This window comes from Urocitellus parryii, chromosome 6 (assembly GCF_045843805.1).
Source record: "Urocitellus parryii isolate mUroPar1 chromosome 6, mUroPar1.hap1, whole genome shotgun sequence".
Lineage (NCBI taxonomy): Eukaryota > Metazoa > Chordata > Mammalia > Rodentia > Sciuridae > Urocitellus > Urocitellus parryii.
In genome coordinates this window covers 60,704,801-60,730,332 of record NC_135536.1, presented here as the reverse complement: position 1 = coordinate 60,730,332, position 25,532 = coordinate 60,704,801, and the positions used below count along the sequence as shown (strand labels likewise).

The 25,532-nt window shown below is 32.8% G+C and overlaps 1 protein-coding gene across 1 annotated transcript in view; it reads right to left on the bottom strand.

The window, feature by feature from the left end:
* The window catches only part of Atl1 (atlastin GTPase 1), a 31,551-nt gene extending 28,520 nt beyond the window's left edge, over nucleotides 1-3,031 (bottom strand). The window contains exon 1 of the mRNA XM_026391040.2: nucleotides 2,940-3,031. Coding sequence (XP_026246825.2) covers nucleotides 2,940-2,972 — 33 coding nt within the window. The 5' untranslated portion in view covers nucleotides 2,973-3,031. The remainder of the gene's footprint in view (nucleotides 1-2,939) is intronic.
* Nucleotides 3,032-25,532: the final 22,501 nt, after the last annotated feature.

Here is a 25,532-nt window from a genome sequence, read left to right as displayed (position 1 = left end):
TATATATTATTACAAAGCTCTAATAAAATAATTTACATTAATAAATAATCATACTATGTTCTAGTATGGGATGAGCTTAACAATAGTTTTTCTGCTAAAAGAACACAAATTGTCACATTCAAAACTTAATTTTGCTATTCTAATATGAATGATAATTATACATACAAATATGGAAGTAGAATTTGGTCTACACAAGTCAGTGATGCATATCTTTGTGCAAGGAACAGCAAAACAAGTGTTCATATTCTGTCATGCTTTCTTTTTTTTTTCTTTATTTTAATGGAGAATGATATTAAGAAACCAAGTGTTAAGATCTAATTGGTATTAAAATCCAAGTGTTTTCTGTGCTCATTACTACCAAGGACATTTTGGTTTTTTTTTTTAATCTTTCCATTGGAAGTGTTACGTGTTTTTTTTAAATCATAATTTTATATAATGCCACAGAATTCTTTATTGCCTCCTCACCTTATGTGTATTTTCCTCCTTTACACAGTGAGAATTCTGGTTGTTAAGAATCTCAGTAATGCGGCTGGGGTTGTGGCTCCAAGGTAGAGCGCTTGCCTAGCAGGTGCAAGGACCTGGGTTTGATTTTCAGCACCACATAAAAAATAAATTAAATAAAGATATTGTGTCCAATTACAACTAAAAACTAAATATTTTTTTTAAAAAGAATCTCAGTATATTTTACTCATTTGGTCTATTAGAATTACCAATCCAATTCTCTACTAACATTCTACTAAGTAGAGTTCAATACTACTTTTGCAGTTCTTTGTGTACTTAGAACATACCCTATAAGGGAAATAACATCATATTTAAATGTTTCTTGAATTTTTCTTTTTTGGTACTTTTTTGGCAATTGAACCGGGGGCACTTAATTAATTAACCACTCAGCCATATCCCCAGCCCCTTTTTGTATTTTATTAGAGACAGTGTCTCACTGAGTTGCTTAGGGCCTCACTAAGTTGTTGAGAGTAGCTTTGAACTTGAGATCCCCCTGCCTCAGCCTCCTGAACCGCTGGGCTTACCGTGCCTGGCTGTGTGTGGTTTCTTTTTTTTTTTTTGTCAGAAAATTTCAGAAATTTATTTAAAAACCCATTGAGTTCATACTTGAATCAAATGTGGCTGCTGTCTCAAGGCCCCAAGTAGAGGAGAGGAACAGGACTGTCCTCAGTTAGGAGATGAGATAACACCTGGACTATAGATGTGCTGCACTTGGACATCCTAATGCCAACCGTAGTAGACAATACTGTCATGCTTTCTTAATGCTCTACTAGACACACACACACACACACAAAAAAAAAAAAAAAAACAGGGCTGTGGATACAGCTCAGTTGGTAGAGTACTTGCCTCGCATGCATAAGGCCCTGTGTTCAACCCTCAGCACCATTAAAAAAAACAGGAAAAGAAAAGCAGATCTGGCACACTCAGTTCAAGCAAACAATCTTTACCACAAGCAACATAACAGGTACTATGAGTACTTCATTCTAATGTTTAATAATCGTAACTACAAATGTGCCTAGAATCCAAAAGTGGAAAACATATTAATTTTGTTGATTCAAATTTTCAATTAAGTAGCATACTACTGTTGGTTTGCCAGAAATCAGAATTAGTAAAAGTTTGGCTTTCTTTCAAAGCCTGAATAATTTTAGTAGCTTTGTCTTTGGTTTGTTTGAATTGAGGTCAGAGACAGAAGTGTTAAAGTTAATACCACATGATTGTTTTAAAAATAACTCATCTATTAAAGATCAATTTAAAATTAAATACATAAAATGAAGTTATTTGTAGTATTTCTACTCTACCTCAACATTCATATATATATTAGAATCACTCCAGGTAAAACGATAGGAAAAAAAACTAGAATATTTTCCATTCGCAATCTTCTGTTTCTCAACTTAAATCTCTTATTTATCCTTCTGTTTTTGGTTTACTCTAGGTCCCTTTAAAGTCTCATTTCTGTGTCACATTGTTTTCTCAAATACTATAACACTTCTGGGGGTGGGGTTAGATGAGAACTGACTGGGAGAGGTAGAACTTTCTGGGTTTTTCTAGGGTAATGGTGATGCTCCTTATCTTGACAGGGTTTTGAATTATACAGGAATATGCTTTTGTCAAAAATCAGCAAATAAACATTTAAGATTTATATGTTTCATTGTATATTAATTTTATCTCAAAAATTTAAAACTGAATTAGTTATTATGTATATATATAAATGATATATTGAAATATTTGTGGGAAAGCATACTGATGTCAGTAATTTACTTTGAAACTTATCAAAAAATAAGATGGACGAGCTAGGTGCAGTTGTACATATCTGTAGTCTGTAGTCCCAGTACTTGGGAGGCCAAGGCAGGACAATCACTTGAGCTCAGGAGTTTGAGACCAGCCTGAGCAACATACTCCTCTCAAAAATAATAATAATAATAAGATGGTATGATGGATGGTTAGAAAGAAGCATGAAGAGATGGAGACATATATGACAAAGCAAGGATATTAAAGTTAATGGAAGAATGTAGGTGGTGAGTACCCAGGTGTTCACAGTAAAATTCTTTTAGCTTTGCTGCCTACTTGAAAAATGTCATAGTAAATGTTGGGGGAAAGCTATAACGATACCAAAGTTATGGCAAAAATTATTTGGCTTTTAAACATGGTAGCATGTAAAGTTCATAATTATATCATTATGCTAATGTCCATGTTTAAAAGAGTAAAATATTAAGTTATATGCTCAGGGAAATGCAGCAAAGTAGCTTCAGACACAAGTGGTCTGTGCAGCTTATCCCTAAAATACTGAGGTTTGAATGGTTACACTCATAGCATTTGTATTTAGGTACATACTTAGAGTACATAATAATAGCAATAGAAATATCAAACACTACTAAATAAAAACACAAAGTGGGAAAAGCATATAAACAAGAAAACTTTCTAAGGAACCTCTTCCCTACCTGGTTGTACATGTATCGCAACATGAAGTCCATCAGAAATGACTTTCCTTTTCTAAAGGCTCCAGCAACAGATACCGCAACTACTTCTTTGTCCCTGACAGCCTCAGAGAGAAGGATCCGATTTAATGCAGCTTCATCTAACTCAAAAGAATGATCATCTTTGACAATGAGGACTTGGACAGGTCCTGCCTTTTTCACTGGCTCCTCCTCTTCTGAACTCCAGTCACATGTCTTTTCTGAAAATCCACCTGTTAAAAAAGCAGCAACTGGTTCAGTCAATCATCTTGAAATGCCAAGAAAGACTTCTGACTCTCAAACTTCGGACATTGAGTGGAATTGGAAAAGTTCATTCTAATGACATATTTTAATGTCATTCACACCATATCCCAGAAAGACATAAGTGGGTCTTTCTGAACATCTGACTAAACCAATAGAATTTTGAGACATTTATTATTATCTATATTTTTTACATATGAGGAAACTAAGAATATAATTAAGTAATTTCCCCAAGACCATACTTGCCAGGAAGTAACAAATCCAAGTTCATAGAGATAATAATATTCAGCTTGGTATTAGATCTCAGCTATCTAAATTTTTATCCCAGATCTTTCCACAATGATATTCTGCTCCTTTAGTAATAACCCCTGAACAACACATGAATGGCTCATTTGCTTTGCATCAAAAAATCAGGTCAATACACACAGCAGTTAATTTCTCAGATCAGATATATGCCCTTTTTTATTTATTTCTTACATACATGACAACAGTGGAATGCATTACATTCATAATTATCATTCACAGCACAATTTTTCATAACTCTGTATATAAAGTATGTTCACGCCAAATTATGCCATTATACATGAGCTCTCTCTCTTTTTTTTGCATTACAATTCTTAATACACCTTTATACCACAATTTAGCATATCTCTGTTTGTTATAAGGTATGTTGACACCAAATTCACATCTTCATACATGTATTTTATATAATGATGACCATCTCCTTCCACCATCCTTGCTATTCCCCTTCTCCCTCCCTTCAGATATATGCCCTTTAATAATCTTTAATAATTGTTCTGGACTGAGAGTTTGTGTCCTGACCCGCCACCCAAATTCATATGCTAAAGCCTGAATCCTTTGATATTGTTATAGCAACTAAACTAAGATGATAATTAAAATAAATAATAAATAGTAAAATATTTTCTTTTTGTATTATTAGACAGTCAATGCAATGTTGAATAGGAGAGGTGATAATGAACATAACTTTTGATTTTACAATATTAATTTTGAAATAAACTAGACTCTTATTAAATAATCTTTCATTTAATTTTTTGAAAATATATTTAAATAGACATTCCGCGTGGTGTCTATTTAATAAGAAGTCTTATAACTAAAGAAAAACAAGGGGGATGTAGCTCAGTGGCAGAGTCCTTGCCTAGCATGTGTGAGTTTGATCCTTAGCACCACAGTAAAAATAAACAAATAAAAATAAAGGTATTAAGAAAAAAAGAAAAACAAGACAAATGTATCTCTTGACATACTTTTAAATGAGTCTTCAGATCACACTAATATATACTATATTTCACATTGATGACTTTGTGTGTGTAATTGCTCATTTATTAAAAATAATACTTCCTATCCAAGAACAAGGTATAAAAAATGTAATATATATACACAATGGAATACTATTTAGCATTAAAAGAGAATAAAATCATGGCATTTTCAGGTAAATGGATGGAGTTAGAGAATATAATGCTAAGTAAAGTTAGCCAATTCCAAAAAACCAAATGCCAAATGTTTTCTTTGATATAAGGATTCTGATTCATAATGGGGTGTGTGTGGGGAAGCATGGGGGATTAGATGAACTCTAGATAGAGCAAAGGGGAGGGAGAGGAGGGCAGGGAGCTTGGGGGTAGGAAAGACGGTGAAATGAAATGGACATCATTACCTTAAGTACATGTATGAAGACACGAATGGTGTTGACTCTAATTTGTGTACAGAGATATGAAAAAATGTGCTCTATACATATAATATGAATTGTAATGCATTCTGCTGTCATATATAACAAATTAGAATAAAATAAATAATAATAATATTAAATAGTGCAAATATACCACATAATTTTAATTTTCACTAATGGACAATAGCACAAAGCATCTGGTGATAACAGACGATTTGCTTCTAGCCATGAATTAGAGTTATTTTCCCTAAAAAGTTAAAAAAAACTGATTTGGTATCTGAAAGATAATCGATTCTATATGGCCATATTGCAGATACTGGAGTACAAGAAGCTCTGTTTAAATCCCAACTTTATAATTTACAACATATATGAGGTTGTGGAAATTTATTAACTTCCCAATGGCTAACTATCCTCCACTTAAAAAATAAGATTGGACTAGGGTTTAGGTCAGTACCTGGCATGGCTAGCATCTCCAGCACCTCAAAAAAAAAAAAAAAGAAAGAAAAAGAAAAGAGAAAAAAAGAAAAGAAAGAAAGAATAGGAAAAAAAGAGAGAAAGAAATTAATAATGGTACCTAAAAACATCAGAGGCTTTGTGAAGATTAAATAATTTATTTAAGACTGAAAAAATCTGACAAATAGCACATGCTTAATAAATGGTGAGTGCTACTAATATTTTTTATTATCTATTCATATTTGATTCTGCTACTATCTGCCCACATAATTTCAGCCACAATAAGGAAGCCCTTTTGAAGACTGCAAATACAAATATTTAGAGCCTATAGCTTAGTTATGATCTGGGTACACACTTGAGGTGAATCATGAACACTGGATAGATGTAATATTTTAGATAGGAAAACATCTTGGGAGCAGAATACTTGATCCCAACTTACTACAGACTAATATAATTCTTGAGGGTTACACATATGAAGAGGTACTCTTGGGAATGCATGTAGGAATGAAATTTCTGTGTTGTAATTTTTTTAAATATTCAGCTTTACAATGTGATGCAAAAGTATCTTTTCCCCACATCCCACCCCAGCAATTTATTAGAAATTCTATTGATCCATATCCTTTCCAACACTTGGTTTTGTCTGACTTCTTCATGTTTGTCAAATACATAAGTATAAAAGAGTGTCTCATTGTGGTCTCTGTATACATTTGTCTACCTGCTAATGAGGTGAGTAATGCCTTTTGCCCATTTTTCTATTAAGTTGTTCATCTTTTTCTTACTGATTCATAGTTTTTTATATATTTTGAATGCTAGTTCCTTTTTATAGGTGTGAGGAAAAACTTTGTTTTTCACTTTCCTATGTATTACTGATGGACAGCAATTCCTAATTTTAATGTAATAGATTTAACTATTATATTCTTATGTAATTAGCACTTTGTATGTTTAAGAAATCACCCCTTATAAAAAGATCAGAAAGACATTCACATATATTCTTCTAAGTTTTAAAGTTTTGCTTCTGATATTTAAGTTCTTGGTCCATCAGGAATTGATATCTATATAAAGTGTGAGGTAGAAATCCAATTTTCTTTTTCTTTTCGAATTTTTAAGTATTTTATTTTGGAAAATCTGAAGCATATACGAAACTAAGCAATGTTATAAACCTCTATGCACCTATCTATTAAAACCTATCATCCAGCTTTAATAACTGTCAAAATCCTGTCAACCTTATTTTCACTTATTTTGACTGGAATATTTTAAAGCAAATCCTAAACATCATGGCAATTCACCTATAATTTCTTTAGAATGTGCTCAAACTGACAACATTTTTTCCTTTGGAGGGTATAATTATCATGCCAATTGCCATAACTAGTCATTTTAGCAACAACTGGATTTATTAAAAGTTTACATAATAAATGATATCAAATGTATTCTGAAAACAGAATGAGTGCTTGCTTTACTTTATTATAACAGAATAATTTGAATAAATTATTTATGGAGATACTTTAAAACTGCAAGGTCCACAATATCAATGGAACTTAGCTTCACTTCTTTAAATCCTTATAGGTTTCTTTTTGGCAATCTTAGCAAATTATTTTTCTAATGGAAGTGGTATATTTTTTATATGAGTTACAACATTTTTCAGAATTATATTTACCAAAGTCCCTTAGTTCCTCAAGCAGTCTGCCATATAATAATTTCTCAGCTCTTAATTCTGATCTGTTCATCAACTTTCCCATACTAGCACCAATAAGATGCTTTAAAAAATATAATAAAAGGGGCTAAGATTGTAACTCAGTGGTAGAGGGCTTGCCCAGGCACTTGTGAGGCAGTGGGTTCGATCCTCAGCACCACATAAAAAAAATAAATAAAAAATATAAACAATAGTTTTATAAAAAGTTCTTATCTATAGTGTAGGAAGCCTTTATTATTCTAATTATTATCAATCTTGGCCACTTTAGCCTTTAAATATAAATATTAGAATAAATATGTTAGTTGAATTTTTGTTAAATTTATAGATTTATCAGTTTGGAAAGAATATTACTATGGTATTAATTTTTACCAGAAACATGGGTTCTCTCTCCATGTATTTTTGGTCTTTAATTCTTTTCATTAAAGTTTTTATAAATTGGGGAGGTGGAGAGATGCTTATTATATGTATTCCTAGGTACATTATATCTTATTTTTTATGTTTTCTATGTTGGATAAAGAACTATAATTGACTGTAATGTACTGGTATGATATTGAAACATTTAGAAAACTCTATTATTTTCTATAAATTTTACATAGATGCTTTTGGACTTTTAAAATGTAGAAGTAGAAATAAATCTTCCAAATAATTAAAATTTTATTTCCAAGTTTTAAATCCTATGGAGTTCTTTTCTTTTCCTTGTATTGTAAGACTTTCAATGCAATATTAAATAGAAGAGGTGATAGTTGTCATAACTTCTCATTTTGGTAGGCATAAACTTCTTGATTTTTAAAGTGAGTATTTCTAGTGTTTCCATATTTAGGACCATAATTGTTAGAGTTTGGTTTAGTTTAGTAGATACAAATTATCAGATCAAGGAAGTTCTCTTTTACTTTCAGTTTACTAAGAGTTTTTTAAAATCATAAGTGGAAATTAATTTTACCCAATGTCTTTTTTGCATCCACTGAGATGATCATATAGTTTTTTTTTTACCTCAAATGCATCAATGTTTTGAGTACTATTTTTGCATTTTATATAAACATAATATTTCCAGGGTATGATATCTTGAATGAGTTTACTAAATTTTGTTTAGAAATTGTTTATTTCTATTCATTAATAAGTTGAGTCTATGATTTTCTTTTCTAAAAAAATATCTGTATATTGTATATCTGATAAAGGTATTATATCAACAATTTATAAAAAACTTTCAAATCTCAATAATAATGAAACAAATTACTCAGTTAAAAATTGGACTAAAGATTTAAATTATACTTCACCAAAGAAAATACATGGATAGGAAATAAAAACATGGAGATATGATCAACAAAATAAGTCATCAGTGAAATAAAAATTAAACCACAATGAGACAATACTACACATCTATAAGAAGGGCTAAAACAAAAACAACCTGCATAAAAACAAGTACCAACAAGAATGTGGAACAACTAGAACTCTAATATGTCACTGGTTAGAATGCAAAAATTGAATATCCAATTTGCACAACAGTTGCTCAGTTTCTCATAAAGTTGAATATATACTTACCAGAAGACTCAGAAATTACTAAAAGACCACTTCTAGAAATTTATCCAAGTTCAATGAAAACCCACATTTACACACAAACCTGCATCTTTATTGATGATGGCCAAAACTATGAACTGTAAATAACCCGAATGCCCCTCAACTGGGGAATAAACAAAGAAACTGTGGTAATCTACATAATGGAATATTAACAATAAAAGGAAGGAACTACTAATTATCCAATATGGTTGAATCTCACCATGAATCTCATCTACATAGTTATATACAGTTCATTTATACAAACTGTCCAGAATAGGCTAAGTAGATTCCTGGTTGTCAGGAACCATGGTTGGGTGGAGGAAGGAGCTGACTACAAAGGGATGGAAAAAACTGTATGGGGTAATGGAAGCATTTAATCTTGATTGTGGTAGACATAAATATAACTATGTAAATTAGTCAAAAGTTATAGAATGATATACTAAAAGGGTAAATTTTACTGTGTGTATATTATCTTAATGTTTAAATGAGAAAAATATCATTTATATAGCATTATAAACCTAATACATCTAGTAATAAATCTAAGTGGTATGCTGCTAAATGTATAGCTATCAGATACTGATGATAGGTAGATGAAAAAAATTTGAGATTTGTAGCTCATGCCAATTTCCATAATATAAACCCTACAAACATGTACATTTCAATCTGACAGTGTGTGCATGGAGATGCACCTGATCAGATCTCATAATCTCTCATGATCTAAGACAGTCTGGCTCTAACATACCACTGAAATCTAATAAAAAACATTAAAGACCTCTATAGAAAAATTTGAAACATTTTTGAAAGAAGGACACATATGTTCTCAGGTTAAGAGACTCTGTGTTGTAAAACTGTCAATGTTCTCCATTGACCCATAGATTGGTTAGAATCCCAATCAAATCTTCAGCAATCTTTCTTGCTCAAATGAACAATGCAGATGGAATGGCAAAGAACTGAGAATAACCAAGAAAATCTTAAAGAACAAAGCTGGGGATTTACACTAACAGGCACCAACAGGCATTTAAAATCTATATTAATTAAGACAGGGTGATGTTTTTATAAGCACAGACAAACAGATAGGATCAGAGATTACACAAGCAGATCCACATATACACATTCATCTGATTTAACAGAAAGGTATGACAGCAATAAATGATGAAAGGATGATCTTTTTAATAAATTATGCTAAATCAAATGAAAAATCATATGGGGAAAAAAAGAAACCTCCACTCCAAGCTCTCAACATACACAAAAATCTATTTCAAGCAGGGCATGGTGGTGCACAACTATAATCTCAACAATTTAGTAGGCTGAGGCAGGAGAATTGCAAATTCATGGCCAGCCTTAGCAACTTGGCAAGGCCCTAAGCAACTTAGTGAGACTCTGTCTCAAAATAAAAAATAAAAAAGGCTGGGGATGTGGCTCAGTGGCTAAGCACCCCTGGGTTCAGTCTTCATACAAAAAAAAAATCTATTTCAAATAAATGTACCCAAGTATAAAATGGGAAAGTGGACAAATGATACAAATCTGCAACTGATAAGAAACATAATATCAAATGGAAAGATATTAGTTGCCATGCAAATAAAAATGAAAAACATTGATAACCTTTTTTATATATTTCAGATTTATAAAAATCAGAAGTGTGATAATTCCTTGCATTGGTTGAGATGTGAACTTGTATTCTCAGGTGCTGCAGGTGGAAATTAAAATGGACATAGTGGGCTGGGGATATGGCTCAGTGTTTGCCTAACATGCTCAAGATCCTGGGTTCTCAATCTCCACTGCTGGGGGGGAAATAAAAGACCCTGGATTCAGTTTCCACCACTGCTAAAAAAGAAAAGAAGAAAAGCTGGACATAGCATTTTTGAGAGGCAATTAGGCAATAATTATTAAAAACACAAATGCATATACTTCCTCACCCAGAAATGCTATTTCAAGGAATCCATTCCATAGATATTCATATACATACAAAACACCAGAAGCAATGTAAATGATTAATCAGTTATGGCTCATCAACTTATGAACTATAAGGTAATTAAAAAGAATGAGGAATCTCATTTCAAACAACTGCCACTGTATTTTATGAAAAATAACTCAAGATATAAAACCTGTGTTTACAGTATAGATAACTCTGAAAAAAGATGTGTGTGAGAGTATTTGACAAGTTTGAGGAATAACAAGGAGTATGATATAGATGAGTAGGTTGGAAAGGTTATGAGGGGTCAAATCAGGCAGAGAAAGACAAGTCATAGATCTGAGAGGATTTGGGACAATACGGTTATTGGGGATGAGAGAAAAAGGAAAGATGTCCAGTGGATACTTATATCTGATTATCCATACCTACTCTACCTTTGCATACTAGGTGTGAGTGAGATAGATAACTTTGACCCTTTTTTGTTTTGTTTTTTTCATTCTTTTTGCAGTGCTGGGGATCAAACCCAGGACTTCGTGCATGCTAAGGTTCACGCTCTACCACTGAGCTATATTCCCAGCCCTAAACTTTTAGTTTATATGTTCAAGGTCCTTAAAGAGTTACAAATGTATTTAATAAAAAGGACAAAGAGTGCTTTTAAGTGTGGCTTAACTCTGTTGTAAAATAAGACAAATATCTATAAAATATTGAGATTGTTAATGGGAAGAAGTCTTATTAAAATATGGGCAAAATACCATATTAAAAAATCCTTTACTTTTAATGAGACATTCAGAAATATTGGAGTAGTTTGTTATTAAATAAAAAAATGAATGGTAAGATACAATGAATCTGTGGAATGTTTATTTGTAAATATATGATCATTAGTTTATATCTCACTGAAAGTTTAAAGTCTTCCTATCTGAAACCTATCATTACCATCAACCTATACCTATATTTATGTAATTAACATTTACATATAAAGCTCCTTATAAAAGCTTCAACTTAAATGTCTAATCAACTGATAAATGTACAAATCAAATGTGATATAGCCATGTTATATTATGTTATTCAGGAATAAAAAGAAATGCAGTACCAATCTATGTTATAATATGGACAAACCCCAAAAACACTGTTAAGAAGCCAGTCATGAAGGACCACATATTGCATAATTCCACTTATGTAAAAATGTCCATAATAGCCAAATACGGGTAGAATGAAAGTAGGGAAGTGTTTGCTTGTGGCTGGGTTTGGGTGGATACTGGAGGTTGATGTCTAAAGGCTGCAAGGTTTCTTTGGGAGACTAATGTAAATGTTCTAAAATTATACTGATGTATATATTACTCTGAATACACTAAACGCCATCAGACTATATACTTTAAATGGGTGAATTATATAGAATATGAATTATATTTCAATAAACCTGTTAAAATACTTACAAAATCTTTAGTTTCTATAAAAGATCAAAACTGAAAATATAGACTAAAACTATATGAAGAGCACAGACTGTCTTGTATTTCTTGAAAGTTATAAAGAAGCTCATATACAGTAGGTCCTCAGTAAATATTTGTTTATAAAAATTTAATTAAAATAACTCTGATAGATTCTGGTTATTACAAATTTTACATACTTGATTGTTACATACTTGATTATTACATACTTGGTTATTACAAATGTTACATACTTGATTCATCCTTCATAACTATATATTACCTATGCAACATATATTATCTTTGTTAGTCTGAAATAATCCCAAAATCCTTTGGAATACAGACCAAGTTTTCTCAGCAACAGATTTCTACATTTTCAAATGGGTTTTGCTCAACTAATCTCTAAGACTCATGTTGAAATATGGTCCCTGTTGTGTGTGGGGGAGACCTTGCCTTTGGTTTTATTTATCCCGTGGGGTTTATCCCCTCTGAAGGGTGCCAAAGTCAAAAGTTTTCTTGACCAATCCCCGCAGGACACAGTGTCTGTTGGCCCTTCCTGAGTCACCCTGCCAATGAGCACCCGCCACTTCATCAAAGCAACCCTTCTTAAGCTGAAGCTTGCAGGCTCACACTGCTGCTGCTCTTTTCCTCTCCTTTTCTTCCCCTTCATGCAGTCTCTCCGCCCCCACCCCCACCCTGCGCGCCCCAATAAAATCTCTTGGTTGAATCTCCGTTTTGGGTGAGTCACTCGCCTTTCAGTCCCCAATGTAACAATATTGAATGGTGGTGGGGCCTTTAAGAGGTGATTAGGTCATGGGGATAAATGGAAGGATAAATGTCTTTCTCAAAGGAATGGGTTAACTCCCAGGAGAGTCTTCTTCTAAGTTCTCTCTCACACACTCCAAGAGTGGGTTGTTATAAAGCAAAGCTACCCGTGTTGTATGCTCCCTTTAACATAACCTCTTCAGCTTTTCTACTATGTTATGGTACAATACAAAGGTCCTGACAGATGTGGCTGCATGATCTTGGACTTCCACCCTCAAAAACTGTGAGCCAAAATAATCCACTCTTCTTTATAAATCACTTAGTCTATGGTATGCAATAGAAAATAGACAAAGACACAAAACCATCATTTTATCTTTTTACATACTGGATTTTGTATTTAATATTGGGACTTTGGGGACTTTTTCTTTCTATATAGTGTTCTGGAAGCTGTCACTCAGCTACTGAATTTAGATATGTAGAAAAGGAATCTTCAAAAATTCAGTGTAGAGAACAATCATTTTTACATACTAGAAATGCTGTGGTAGTATATTACTAATTTTCTTAACTGTAAAGTTTGTTAAAAAAATCTATATTACATCTTTTATATTACTACATTTGTCTCAAAATAAAATTTTACAAAGGGGCTGGGGATGTAGTTCAGTTGTAGAATGTCTGTCAAGTAGTACTAGGTTCAGTCCACTGTATTGCTCTTATGGTTGGATCTGAAACATCTCCCAAAGCTCGTGTGTTAAAGGCTTGGTCCCCAATGCACAGGTGGGAATTTGAAGACCGAATGGCTCATAAGGGCTCTGAATTCATCAATGGATTAACTGAGGAATTCATAGCTGAATGGAACTGCAGGAGGTGGAACCTAGTTGGAGGGAGTGGGTCCTTGAGAGTGTGGCCCTTGGGATTCTGTCTTATTTCTAGCCCCTTCCTCTCTGCTTCCTAGCTGCCATGAGACAAGCAGCTTTCCTCTGCCATGCCCATTTGCCATGATGTTCTGCCTTGGCTCAGGCCCAAAGCAATGGAATTAGTCAATCATGAACTGAAACATCTAAAATTGTGAGCCAAAATAAATCTTTCCTCCTTTAAGCTCTTTTTCCCAGGTATTTTGTCACAGTGATAAAAAGCTAATATAACTGCAAACAATAAATAAATAATAATAATAAGAAATATAAATGGCTGATAGAAATTGGGAGAAAGTTCAGTTTTCCTAGCAAAGATACAATAATCAAAAAGAGACGACCTTTTTGGTTATCATAACTAGTAATGGTTTAAAAATACATAAATGTACACACACACACACACACACACACACACACACTCTCAATACTGGAACAATGAAAAACTTTTTTTAAAATACACATATCTTTTAACAAAACAGTCCCATTTCCTGGAATTTATCCTAAGGAAATTGTCAGAAATGTGCAGATATTTATCCATACAGAGGTTCAGAACAGCATTATTTATACAGTAACAAATTGAAAATAATCTAAATACCTAACTGTAGGACTGTAAATAAATTATGTTACAGCAATGTTATGAAAAATATACAGCCATTTGAAATCATGTTACATAAAAATACCTAATCATAAAAAAATATGTTCACATATTTTAAGAGAAAAAGCAGATGGAAAATATAATTCCCACTAAGAAATGCAAACAAATACATATGCATTATAGTCACTGAAAAAAGTCTGTTTTAGAAGTACTTGATTTCAAAAGAATGATCTGGTCCTTTGATCATCTCTGATTCAGCTATTTAGAAAATATATGGTTATACTTTGTCATGAATATTGGCTATGTCATGCTGAGGTCTATTTCCATCATTCTAAGCTTCCCTCTGTTGCAGAGGGGACTGGAAACATTGCAGAGACTGTAGAAAATACAATATTATTCTTACAATATTCTCTCAGCAGGGATGTGGTTTAGATTTTGCCAAAGAAAGATGAGTGAAGGAAAAAATCATTATTGTCTTCAATAAAAACAACAAGTACACAGATAGCAGCCAGTAGGATTGCAGCACATGCCAAAGTCACCAATTCATGGACAGTAGCTAACACTTTGGCCAGATGGTCAGGTATTTGGAAGAAGTTTGTAGAAGGACTTTTGGAATGGGAACATATATTCAGTTTCATGTGAATGCTCCCAAGGGTATTCACTGCTGAGGTTTCCAATCATCAAGCAGACAAGACGACTCATTTTGTAGATATCAGGCAGCCTCTTTCCCAGTTACCCTAACTCACAAACTAAACCAGCAAAAGAAATATGAAGTATCTATATTAATTTCAGACAAAACAGACTCTGGGACAAAAAGTATTACAAAAGTTCAAGAGACTCAGTACATTAAAAATAAAATAATTCATCAGGAAGATATGACAATTTCACATTGTATGTATACAACATGGGCCAAAGTGTACAAGCAAAGCCTGATAAAACAGAAAGGGAGACTGACAAACACATTTTGTCGCTTTAAAACATATGTGAGAACTTTAATGTATCTATTAGACATCAGTATTTGGTAGGTCAAAAAGTCCAAAAAGGAAAACAGTCCAAAATCAGCTAGAAAATGGAAGGTAATAACAGTGCATTGAATATATCTGAGCTAATGGACACATATATAGCATACTGTATCAAAAATCAGAAAACATAATATGTTTTTCAAGGACATATGTAATATTTATAAAAATTACAGTTATACTAGAACATGATGCAAATTTCAACAATGTTCAAAGCATAGTGTGTTCAAAGTAGTCTATAAACATGAGAAGTACAATATTATAGCCACTAGTCATACGGTTCCACTTTCTTACTGGCCACATTTCATAAGTTCAATGGCCACATACAGCTAGTCATTACCATACTGAACAGTGTATTTCTATTATGAAAATAAGTGGTAGAGCTATACAACATATATTATGATTAAAATAAAATTAACAAAAATTTAATTTAGAAAAATCCATAATTTCTTATATTCATGAATAAAATAAGAAATCACTGTTTATTTTAAACATTTAAAACTGAGAATTAAACCTATATATCAACATATATACATGCATGTATTAAAAAAGAAAAAATGAACATTTATATGTAGTATCCAACTTTTTAAATTAAAAAGAATAAAAATATAGAATAAACCTGAAGAAAATACAGCTGCGAAGAAATTAAGTAAATAGAAAAGAAAAAAAAAAGAAACTAGACAATAAAAGATATAATAAGGAAGATACACATTAAAAAAAAAAAAACTTTAGGCCAAGAAAATAAGAGAAAACTTAGGATAATTTTGCCAAGTTGTTGAAATGGACTGATTCAAGAAATCTGTAAATTACTAAAACTGAATCTAGGGGGCTGGAAGTATAGCTCAGTGGTACAGTGCTTGTTTAGCATGCATAAGGACCTGGGTTTAATCTCCAGCACTGGAAGGAAAAAAATAAAAATAAAAAACCCTGACACCAAAAGAAATAGAATGTTTAATTGCTCTAAAACCATTATAGAAACTGAATCTTATTAGAAATAAGATAACATATGATCTTATAATATAAATAAGATAAATAAATATCTATAATAATAAGACAAATAAGATCTCATTAGAAATAATAGATTTTGTAGAAATTGAAAATCTTATATTAAAAGAAAGAGCAGGGACAGGTGGGTTAAAAGAACAGATACAGGTGGGTTAAGAGACTATTTTTCTTAAACTGGATCATTATAATCTTAATAAACTCATATAGACTAGGAAAAAAGGAAATATCCCCTACATATTGTATAGTTAGTATAATCTTGATACTAAAACCAGACAAAGAAAATGCAAGAAAGAGAACTTAGATATAAACCTGATTGTAAATATCTTAGTCAAAATATTATCAAATATAGCACTGTATTTAAAAAAAATAATATAGCAAAACTATCTTGGGTTTATTTTAGGAATGCAAGATCACTTCAACATAGAAGATATATACTATATATTAATATAACTAAAATATTAACAAATTAAAGAAAAACCATGTCATTATTTCAATAATGCAGAAAAAGTATTTGTTCAAAATGAATAAGTACATTAAAATTCAATATCCAGAGATGACTATAAAAACTATTATTTGTAAATAAAAAGAATAGTTTTAATTAGATGAAGTAAAACAATAAAAAGACTGGGAGAGTTCTGCAAAGAACCTCTGGAGTCTATTGAAAATTTACAACTTTCAGGAGTAAGCTTGGGAAGTAAATTTTAAGTTCAGCTCTTAGTTCAGTAACAGTTACCCATCCCTCACCCCACAGCTCCATTAGAGGCAGCCATGCAAGTGTTACTGGTGCAATTTTCATGCACATTACGGGGATTACAGCGGTAAATTAGACCTGAAATGACTATGTTGTACCTCAAGCTGATCCTTGACATGTAAACAGCCTATAACAATTAAAACAAAAACAAAAAAATAAACCCTACGGAAGGGAGATAATCCAAGTTTCAGAGGTTTACCACATTATTAGATTCAAATACCAAGTTTTCACCAAATCACAAAGCATATAAGGAAAGAGGAAAGTATGGCCCATTTGAAAGAAAAATAAAAAAGAAAACATCCCAAATAAGGACAAGATAACAGACCTACAAGACAATTACTTTAAAACATTATCTTATTGTACTCAAACAATCAGCAGAAGATATGCAGAAAACCAAGAAAATGATGTATGAACAAAATGGAAATTTCAAGAAATCAAGAATTCTAGAAATGAAAAATATAGTAACTAAAGTGAAAAATTCACTAGAGGAATTTGAAGGAATATTTGAGCACAGAAAAAAAGAATCAGCAAAGTTGTAGATAGGACAATTGAAATTATTGAGAGAGGAAAAGGAAGGAAAAAGGATTGAAGCAAAGTAAACAGAGTCTAAAGGACTTGCAGGATACTGGCAAGTGAACCAACAAATACACTGTAGGAGTTCCTGGAGAAGAGAGAGAAAGGAGTAGAGAGATGATTTAAAGAATGATGACTGAAAACTTTCTAAGTTTGGTGAAAGATACAATATAAACATACCAAGAAGTTCAACAAACTCTAAGTAGGATAAACTCAATGAGACACATTACAATCAGATGCCAACGGAAAGAAGAATTTTTTTTTAAAGCAACAGGGAGAAGTGACTCACTTCATACAAGGGATTGTCAATTATTTGAATAATATTTGGAAATTCCAATCCTTGTTTTCTATATGGCTTAAGAGACAAGTATATTTAAAAAGCAGTTATTAGTCTAAAAGCTAGTATTATTAACACTGGTTTGTAACTCCACATTTTGTTTTCTACATAATTTAGGATACTGATGCATTTCAATTTATGGTTTTGAACACACAAAGTATAGATATGCAATTATGTGACAATAATAACCAAAAGGGGTAAGTCAAAAATGTAAGAGCAGAAATTTTATGTTATTGAAGTTAAACTGGCATAAATTCAAATTAGAGTGTTACAACTTTAGGAAGCTAAATGTAATTTCCAGAAACACCACAAAGAAAACTGTTATAAAATATGCACAAAATTAAATAAAATAATCTAAATATCATGCTAAAAAATCCACTAAACACAAAGTAGTAATACAGGAAGTGAGGAACAAAAAAGCTATAAGGAATATCGAAAACAAATGACAAAATGAAGAAATAAGTTTACTTTAAATGTAAATGGATTAAACTCCCCAGTCAAAAGAAAGAAAATGTCAAAATGGAAAAAATGAAACAAAAAAGAAAAAAAATTATATGCTGTCTACAGGAGACTCATTTTAGATCCAAAGACACAAACAGACTGAAAGCAAAAGAATGGAAAAAGATATTTTATGTACCACATGATAAACAACAGAGAGCAGGAGTAGCTATGCTATTAGACTATTTTCAGTGCTGGGGACCAAACTCAGGGCCTCACATATGCTAGACAAGTGTTTTAACTTCTAGGCAATACAGATTTTAAGTCAAAAATGTTACAAAAGATAAAGAAGGACATATTTTAATTAAATATACTTTATTGTAATAAAAATGTATTCTTTCTGAATATAGCAAGAATATATAACAATTACAAACCTCTGCATACCTGATAGCAGACCATCAAAATATATGCATCAAAAATTGACAGAAGAGAAAAGAGAAATAGACAATAATAGCTGAAGACTTCAAAACCCTAAGCTCAATAATGGATAGAAAAACCAGATAGGAGATAAGCAAGAAAACAGGGGATTTAAACAACATGATGTACCAACTAGATCTTACAAAAATATAGAGACACTCTTTTCCCAAGAGCTCATGGGACATTCTCCAGGTTAGGCCACATATTATGCCACAAACTAAATCTCAGTGCATTTTAAAAGACAGAAACAATACCAAATATCTTCTTTACCTGTAACGTAATAAAGTTAGAAACTGAGAACTGAAGCTGGGGATGTAGTGCAGAGGTAGAGTGTTTGCCTGGCATGTGCAAGGTCCTGGGTTTGACCTCTGCACAAAAATAAGAAAAAAAGAAGATGAAAGAGAAGAGGAAAAAGAGGATAAAGAAGAGGAAGGAGGAAAAGTTAAGAAAAGAAATTAGATACAGAAGAAAACTAGAAAATTCACAAATTTGTGTCAATTAAACAACATTCAACAAACCAAACAACAACTAAAAAAATAGAGAAATTAGAAAATTAAATACAAGTAAAACCACAATGAGTATTAGCATCAGCATATGAAAGAGAACATTTTCCTTTGTTTTTTGGGGATGCTAACACACAATAGGGATTGGGAGGGGAAGAACAGAAGTTCAGTGGATTAGACAAAGGGGAATGAAGGGAAGCAAAGGGGGATTGGAATAGGAAAGACAGTAGAATGAATCTAACAAAACTTTCCTATGTTCATATGTGAAAACACCACCAGTGAAACTCTACATCATGTAAAACCACAAAAATGGGATCCTAATTAGAATAAGTTATACTCCAAATATATATAATATGCCAAAATACATTCTGTTATGTATATCTAAAAAGAACAAATAAAAAATTTAAAAAACACAATGGGACACCATGTCATACCCATTCTGATAGCTTTATTTTAAAAACTGTTGGCAAGAATATTGAAAATTCGAAACCTAAGAGTACTGTTGGTGAGAATATAAAGTGGTACATCTACTGTGAAAAACAATGTAACAGTTCCTTAAAAATTAAAAATAGAATTACCAAGGACCAATAATTCTGCTTCTGGGTATATACCTAAAAGCAGAGTCTGAAAGAGACATTTGTGCACCCATTTCACAAAAGCATTGTTTACAATAGCTAAAATGTGGAAGCAACCCAAGGGTCCATCAACAGATGAATGGATAGGCAAAATGTGATGCTTACAAACAATGGAATGTTATTCAGACTTTAAAAGGAAGTGAGTTCTAATGTATACTACAACATGGATGAATCTTGAGGACAATATACTCAGTGAATAAGGCAATCACAATAATAAAAATAGTGTGTCATTCCACTTCTGTAAAGTACCTAGAAGAGTCAAGAATCATAGAGAAAGAAAATAGACTGATGGTTAATAGTGAAGCCAGAATTTGACAGGCAGATATGCAAGGGTGGGATCCAGAGAATGGAGGGATTAAAATGTTAATTCCTTCAAAGTCCTTCCTCCACCCTTATCAAGATAACCTGCCCCTGCTCCAACCTATGGCTAAGGTAACATGTCCCAGGGATTGTCCCTCTCTACAGGGATTTGTTAATAGTGCCCCCTTCCTGACCAGGTCCACCTGCTTCTCTCACCTTTTGGCCATCCCACCGAGTATCTCCCAGGCCTAGTCACATACAAAGGAAGGAGAAAGACAAGGGGAAGAGAGCAGGAAAACAAAGAAATATAAAAAGGCAGAACACCCTCACTTCTTAGGATACCAGGATACCAGCTATGGCCCCCTTCTCCCTCTTGGGAGAAGTCTGTTACCCCTTTTTAAATAAATCCTGCTTTATATGCTTGCCTCTACATGCTTCTCTAATGTTATACTTCAACATGTGAGGAAGCAGAACTGGTCACGGGTAACCAGCAGTATCAAAAGGAGCTGGAAATAGAAAGGATGGGGAGTTATTGTTCAGTGGGTGCAGTTTCAGTTTTACAAGATGAATAATTCAAGAGAAGGATGGTGGTGATGGAGGCATAACAATATGAATACACTTAATATCACCATCCTGTACACTTAAAGTGGTTAAGATGGGCTGGGGATGTGGCTCAAGCGGTAGCGCGTTCGCCTGGCATGCGTGCGGCCCGGGTTCGATCCTCAGCACCACATACCAGCAAAGATGTTGTGTCCACCGAGAACTAAAAAAATAAATAAATATTTTTTAAAAAAAGTGGTTAAGACAATAAAATTCATGTTAAATACATTTCACCAAATTAAAAACAATGAAAAAATGAAGTGCAAAAAATTAAAGCCAGATAAGAGAGAATACTTTACAACCTTGGGTAGGGGAAGATATATATATATATATGTTGTTGATGGGACTATTTATTTATTTATTTATATGCACTGAGAATTGAACCCAGTACCTCACACATGCTAGGCAAGTGATCTACCACTGAGCTACAACCTCAGCCCAGGGGAAAATATCTTAAAATACAAAAAGTAGAAACCATAGTAGAAAATACTGATTACATATAAACATAAGGTATTTGTTTGTTAAAATAGATCACATGGACAAAAGCCATGTCACAAAATGGCAAAAGAGATGTACTACATCAACAAACCACTTATATTAAAAAATATGTAAAGAACTCATACAACGCAAGAAGAAAAATATAAGCTAATTTTCAACGGGAAAGGGCAATAGTATTGAATAAGAAATATGAATGATCAATAAATATATGAACATATCTCACACCTCCCTGGCAATTAGTAAAAGGCAACATGAAACTACAATGAGGTCTCATGATACATATTACAAAATGAAGTGTATGTGAGGATGAGAAGTGAACAAAATATTTTTGGAGAATATGCTTACTATAAAGTCCATTTATATAAGATTCTTTTTTAAATAATTATTTTTATTTATTGGGTTTTTTTATGTGGTGCTGAGGATTGAACCCAGGTCCTTACACATGCTAGCAAGCACTCTACTACTGAGCCATAATCTCAGCCCACGTTAGATAAATAAAACTAGGAGCTGGGGTTGTGGCTCAGAGTTGGGGTGCTTGCCTAGCATGCCTGAGGCACTGGGTTCGATCCTCAGCACTACATAAAAATAAAAATAAAGATATTGTGTCCACCTATATCTAAAAAATATAAAACTAATATGATATATATTTATTTGTAGTAAAACTATAAAAATGATCAGGGAAGAAACAACACCAAATCTGTTAAAGTGTCTATATTTGGAAGGATGAGGATGTCATTAAGGAAGGTCACATGAGAAGTGAGAAAATATTGATAGAGTTCTATTTCTTCAATTAAGGAGTTGGGGACATTGTTACTCTTTTTTAAACTGAACATGTATATTTTATATGTTCTTTTGTATACAGATATGATTCATAAGAATTGTTATGTAAAAGAAGAAAATCCTCCAAAACTAAAAACTTTTTTCTTTTTTCCAATGATCAGAGGTTCTAGCTTACTGCAGTCTGTTCTAAAGCTATTATAGGTTACAGAGTTTGAGAATGGAGCAAAGGTATAATCCAGGAGTCATCAAGACAAGGTATAAGCAGGTGCTAATTACATACACACACGTACACACACACATGAAAATGCATTTTAAAAAAGATTCAGAGAAGACAATTTTTAAAAAGTTTTTTTTTAGTTGTAGTTGGACACAACACTTTTATTTTATTTATGTATTTATTTATTTTTTTATTTTTTATATGGTGCTGAGGATCAAACCCAGTGCCTCGTACATGCTAGGCAAGCGCTCTACTGCTGAACCCCAACCCCAACCCCAGGGAAAGAAAATTTATTTTATTTTATTTTACTTATTTTATTTTTTTAATATTTTTTATTGGTTGTTCAAAACATTACAAAGCTCATGATATATCATCTTTCATACATTTGACTCAAATGGGTTATGAACTTCCATTTTTACCCCAAATACAAATTGCAGAATCACATCGGTTACACACTCACATTTTTACATAATGCCATATTAGTAACTGTTGTATTCTGCTACCTTTCCTATCCCCTACTATCCCCCCTCCCCTTCCCACCCATCATCCCTCTCTACCTCATCTGCTGTTGTTCAATTCTCTCCCTTGTTTCCCCCCCCTTTCCCCTCACATCCTCTTCTATGTAATTTTGTGTAACATTGAGGGTCTCCTACCATTTCCATATGCTTTCCCTTCTCTCTCCCTTTCTCTCCCCCCACTCGTCTTTGTTTAATGTTAATCTTTTCCTCATGCTCTTCCTCCCCGTTCTGTTCTTAGTTGCTCTCTTTATATCAAAGACATTTGGCATTTGTTTTTTAAGGATTGGCTAGCTTCGCTTAGCATAATCTGCTCTAATGCCATCCATTTCCATGCAAATTCTATGATTTTGCCATTTTTTATTGCTGCGTAGTACTCCATTGTGTATAGATGTCACATTTTTTTTTATCCATTCATCTATTGAAGGGCATCTAGGTTGGTTCCACAGTCTAGCTATTGTGAATTGTGCCGCTATGATCATTGATGTGGCAGTATCCCTATAGTACGCTCTTTTAAGATCCTCAGGGAATAGTCCGAGGAGGGCGATAGCTGGGTCAAATGGTGGATCCATTCCCAGCTGGGAAAGAAAATTTAATAAGAAAAATGTGAGGGAGGGAGATCCACAGTAAATGTCATACATACACTATCTGTCATACAGTAAGTGTAGGACCTGGTAGAAATTCAATTTTGTTTTAGGAAGGTAAGGTATTTAGAAATTGAGGTAAGGAAAAAAAGGAACATTAAATAGCCTCATTTTAAGAAAAAGAGAACATAACCAAGTAGAAAAGAAAGAAGATCAAGAGTTAACTATATTATTCTCCAGATTGTTTTTAACTTCTCTTAGAAAATAATTTCCTCAAATGCCTTTTATTATGACGCTAAGATAGATCTTTTTTTTTTTTAAGGCAGCCAAAGCTGACACTTTTAGTGCCAACATTATTCTTCTAAAGCAATAATGCACCGTTGGTTTCTGTAAATTCTAAAAAACTCAAATCCCCATATGGTATCCCAAGTTTTCAGCAACTTTCATTAACAGAAACAAATTAACAACAACAACAACAACAACAAAAAAAAATATATATATATACACATATACATACATACACACTCTGTTTTGTTTCTGGTAGTAAGCTCTAGTCCAGCACTGAAAGACTGCTTTCTGGGCTACTGTTTCTGATATTCATCTATCCTCTTTATTTTCCACATTAGCACATTCTTTACCTACTTTTGTAGCCCAAAGTGATCAAGTTTATAGGGCATTGATTTTTTTTTATACCAGCTTAATCCTAAGTAGGCTTGTGGTGACACCTTTTGGCACATTATTCTAGTTTCCTATCCTTATCATATGGGCTCTAGATGCAGCCAATCCTGAATTTAAGTTCTAGATGAAAATTGTGATGCTTCTACTAAGTTCTTTATGCTCTCTGAATCTCAGATTCCTAATACATTAAAATAAGAATAAAATGCCTACCTTGAAGAGTTGACCATTAAGTATATAAAGATATTCAGACTTCTTAAATGTAGACTGAGGGATAGGTAGTGAGATTCTTAGTTCTATTCTCAATTCTGCTTCCCGGTGTGTCTCTGAGTGTGATCCTAAACACCATCCCTGAACTCTGGTTCACAGCAGAGATGTTTTTCTGCTTTCTAGCTTCAATGGTCTGGGCAAGACCTAACAAGTCTCTGGCCACTCATTAAAAATAATACCTGTTCCATGGTTTTATAAGGTCTTCATCTGAATTTTATCTCTCCTATACAGATCCTGCAGATATTTTGCAAGCTCTTTTCTTGGGATAAGAAATATTTTCCAATTCTGGACTATTTACCTTAAATCCCTGCCTTTTTCCTTCAAACTTGTCTGAAAAAATATTTACTTAGCTAGAATGATAAGGTCAGTTCACCATCTTCTTTTTTAAGCTATCATGACTGTTTTCTCATCAGAGGCCTATGGCTTCTATGAGGACATGTTTCCTCTACTAGCCTCACAGCCCAGCCCAATCTTTTATTAAAAATATTCCACAGTATCATGTTATAGAAAATAAATTAGGGGGAAAAAAACCCAGGTTCTAAACTCAATCCTCACACTTACTAAATATATGAATTTCATCAAGTCATTTAGCCTACCGAAAACTTAGGTTTTTTTTCCACCTGCAAAAAAAAAAAATATGTGCTAAGATATATGCATACTTAAGAAACTAAAGACCAAAAGCAATCATACAGGTGAATGTGTCTTAAAAAATGTAGTTCTATGCTATGTGGATAGTATTACCCATTCAGTAGAGAGGCAGTATGGAAAGTGATAAAGACAAAAGAATCTGAACTCCAAATCAGTTACCAGCTCCACCTTTTTGTATGTAAAATGAAGATTAGTGTGCTTACTCCATATAATAGCTGATGAGAGGCAGTATGGAAAGTGATAAAGACAAAAGAATCTGAACTCCAAATCAGTTACCAGCTCCACCTTTTTGTATGTAAAATGAAGATTAGTGTGCTTACTCCATATAATAGCTGATAACAGCTACTGTTGCTATCATTAAACACCTACTGCAGTTAGGCATCTTATTAAGTGCTTGTTAATAAAATGGAATTAAGACAGACCTGGCTAACATCTTTGCTAAAATTTCTATTTCCTATTCCATATGCTTCATTTTCTAAATCATTTATATCATACATATTCAAAGCAAAT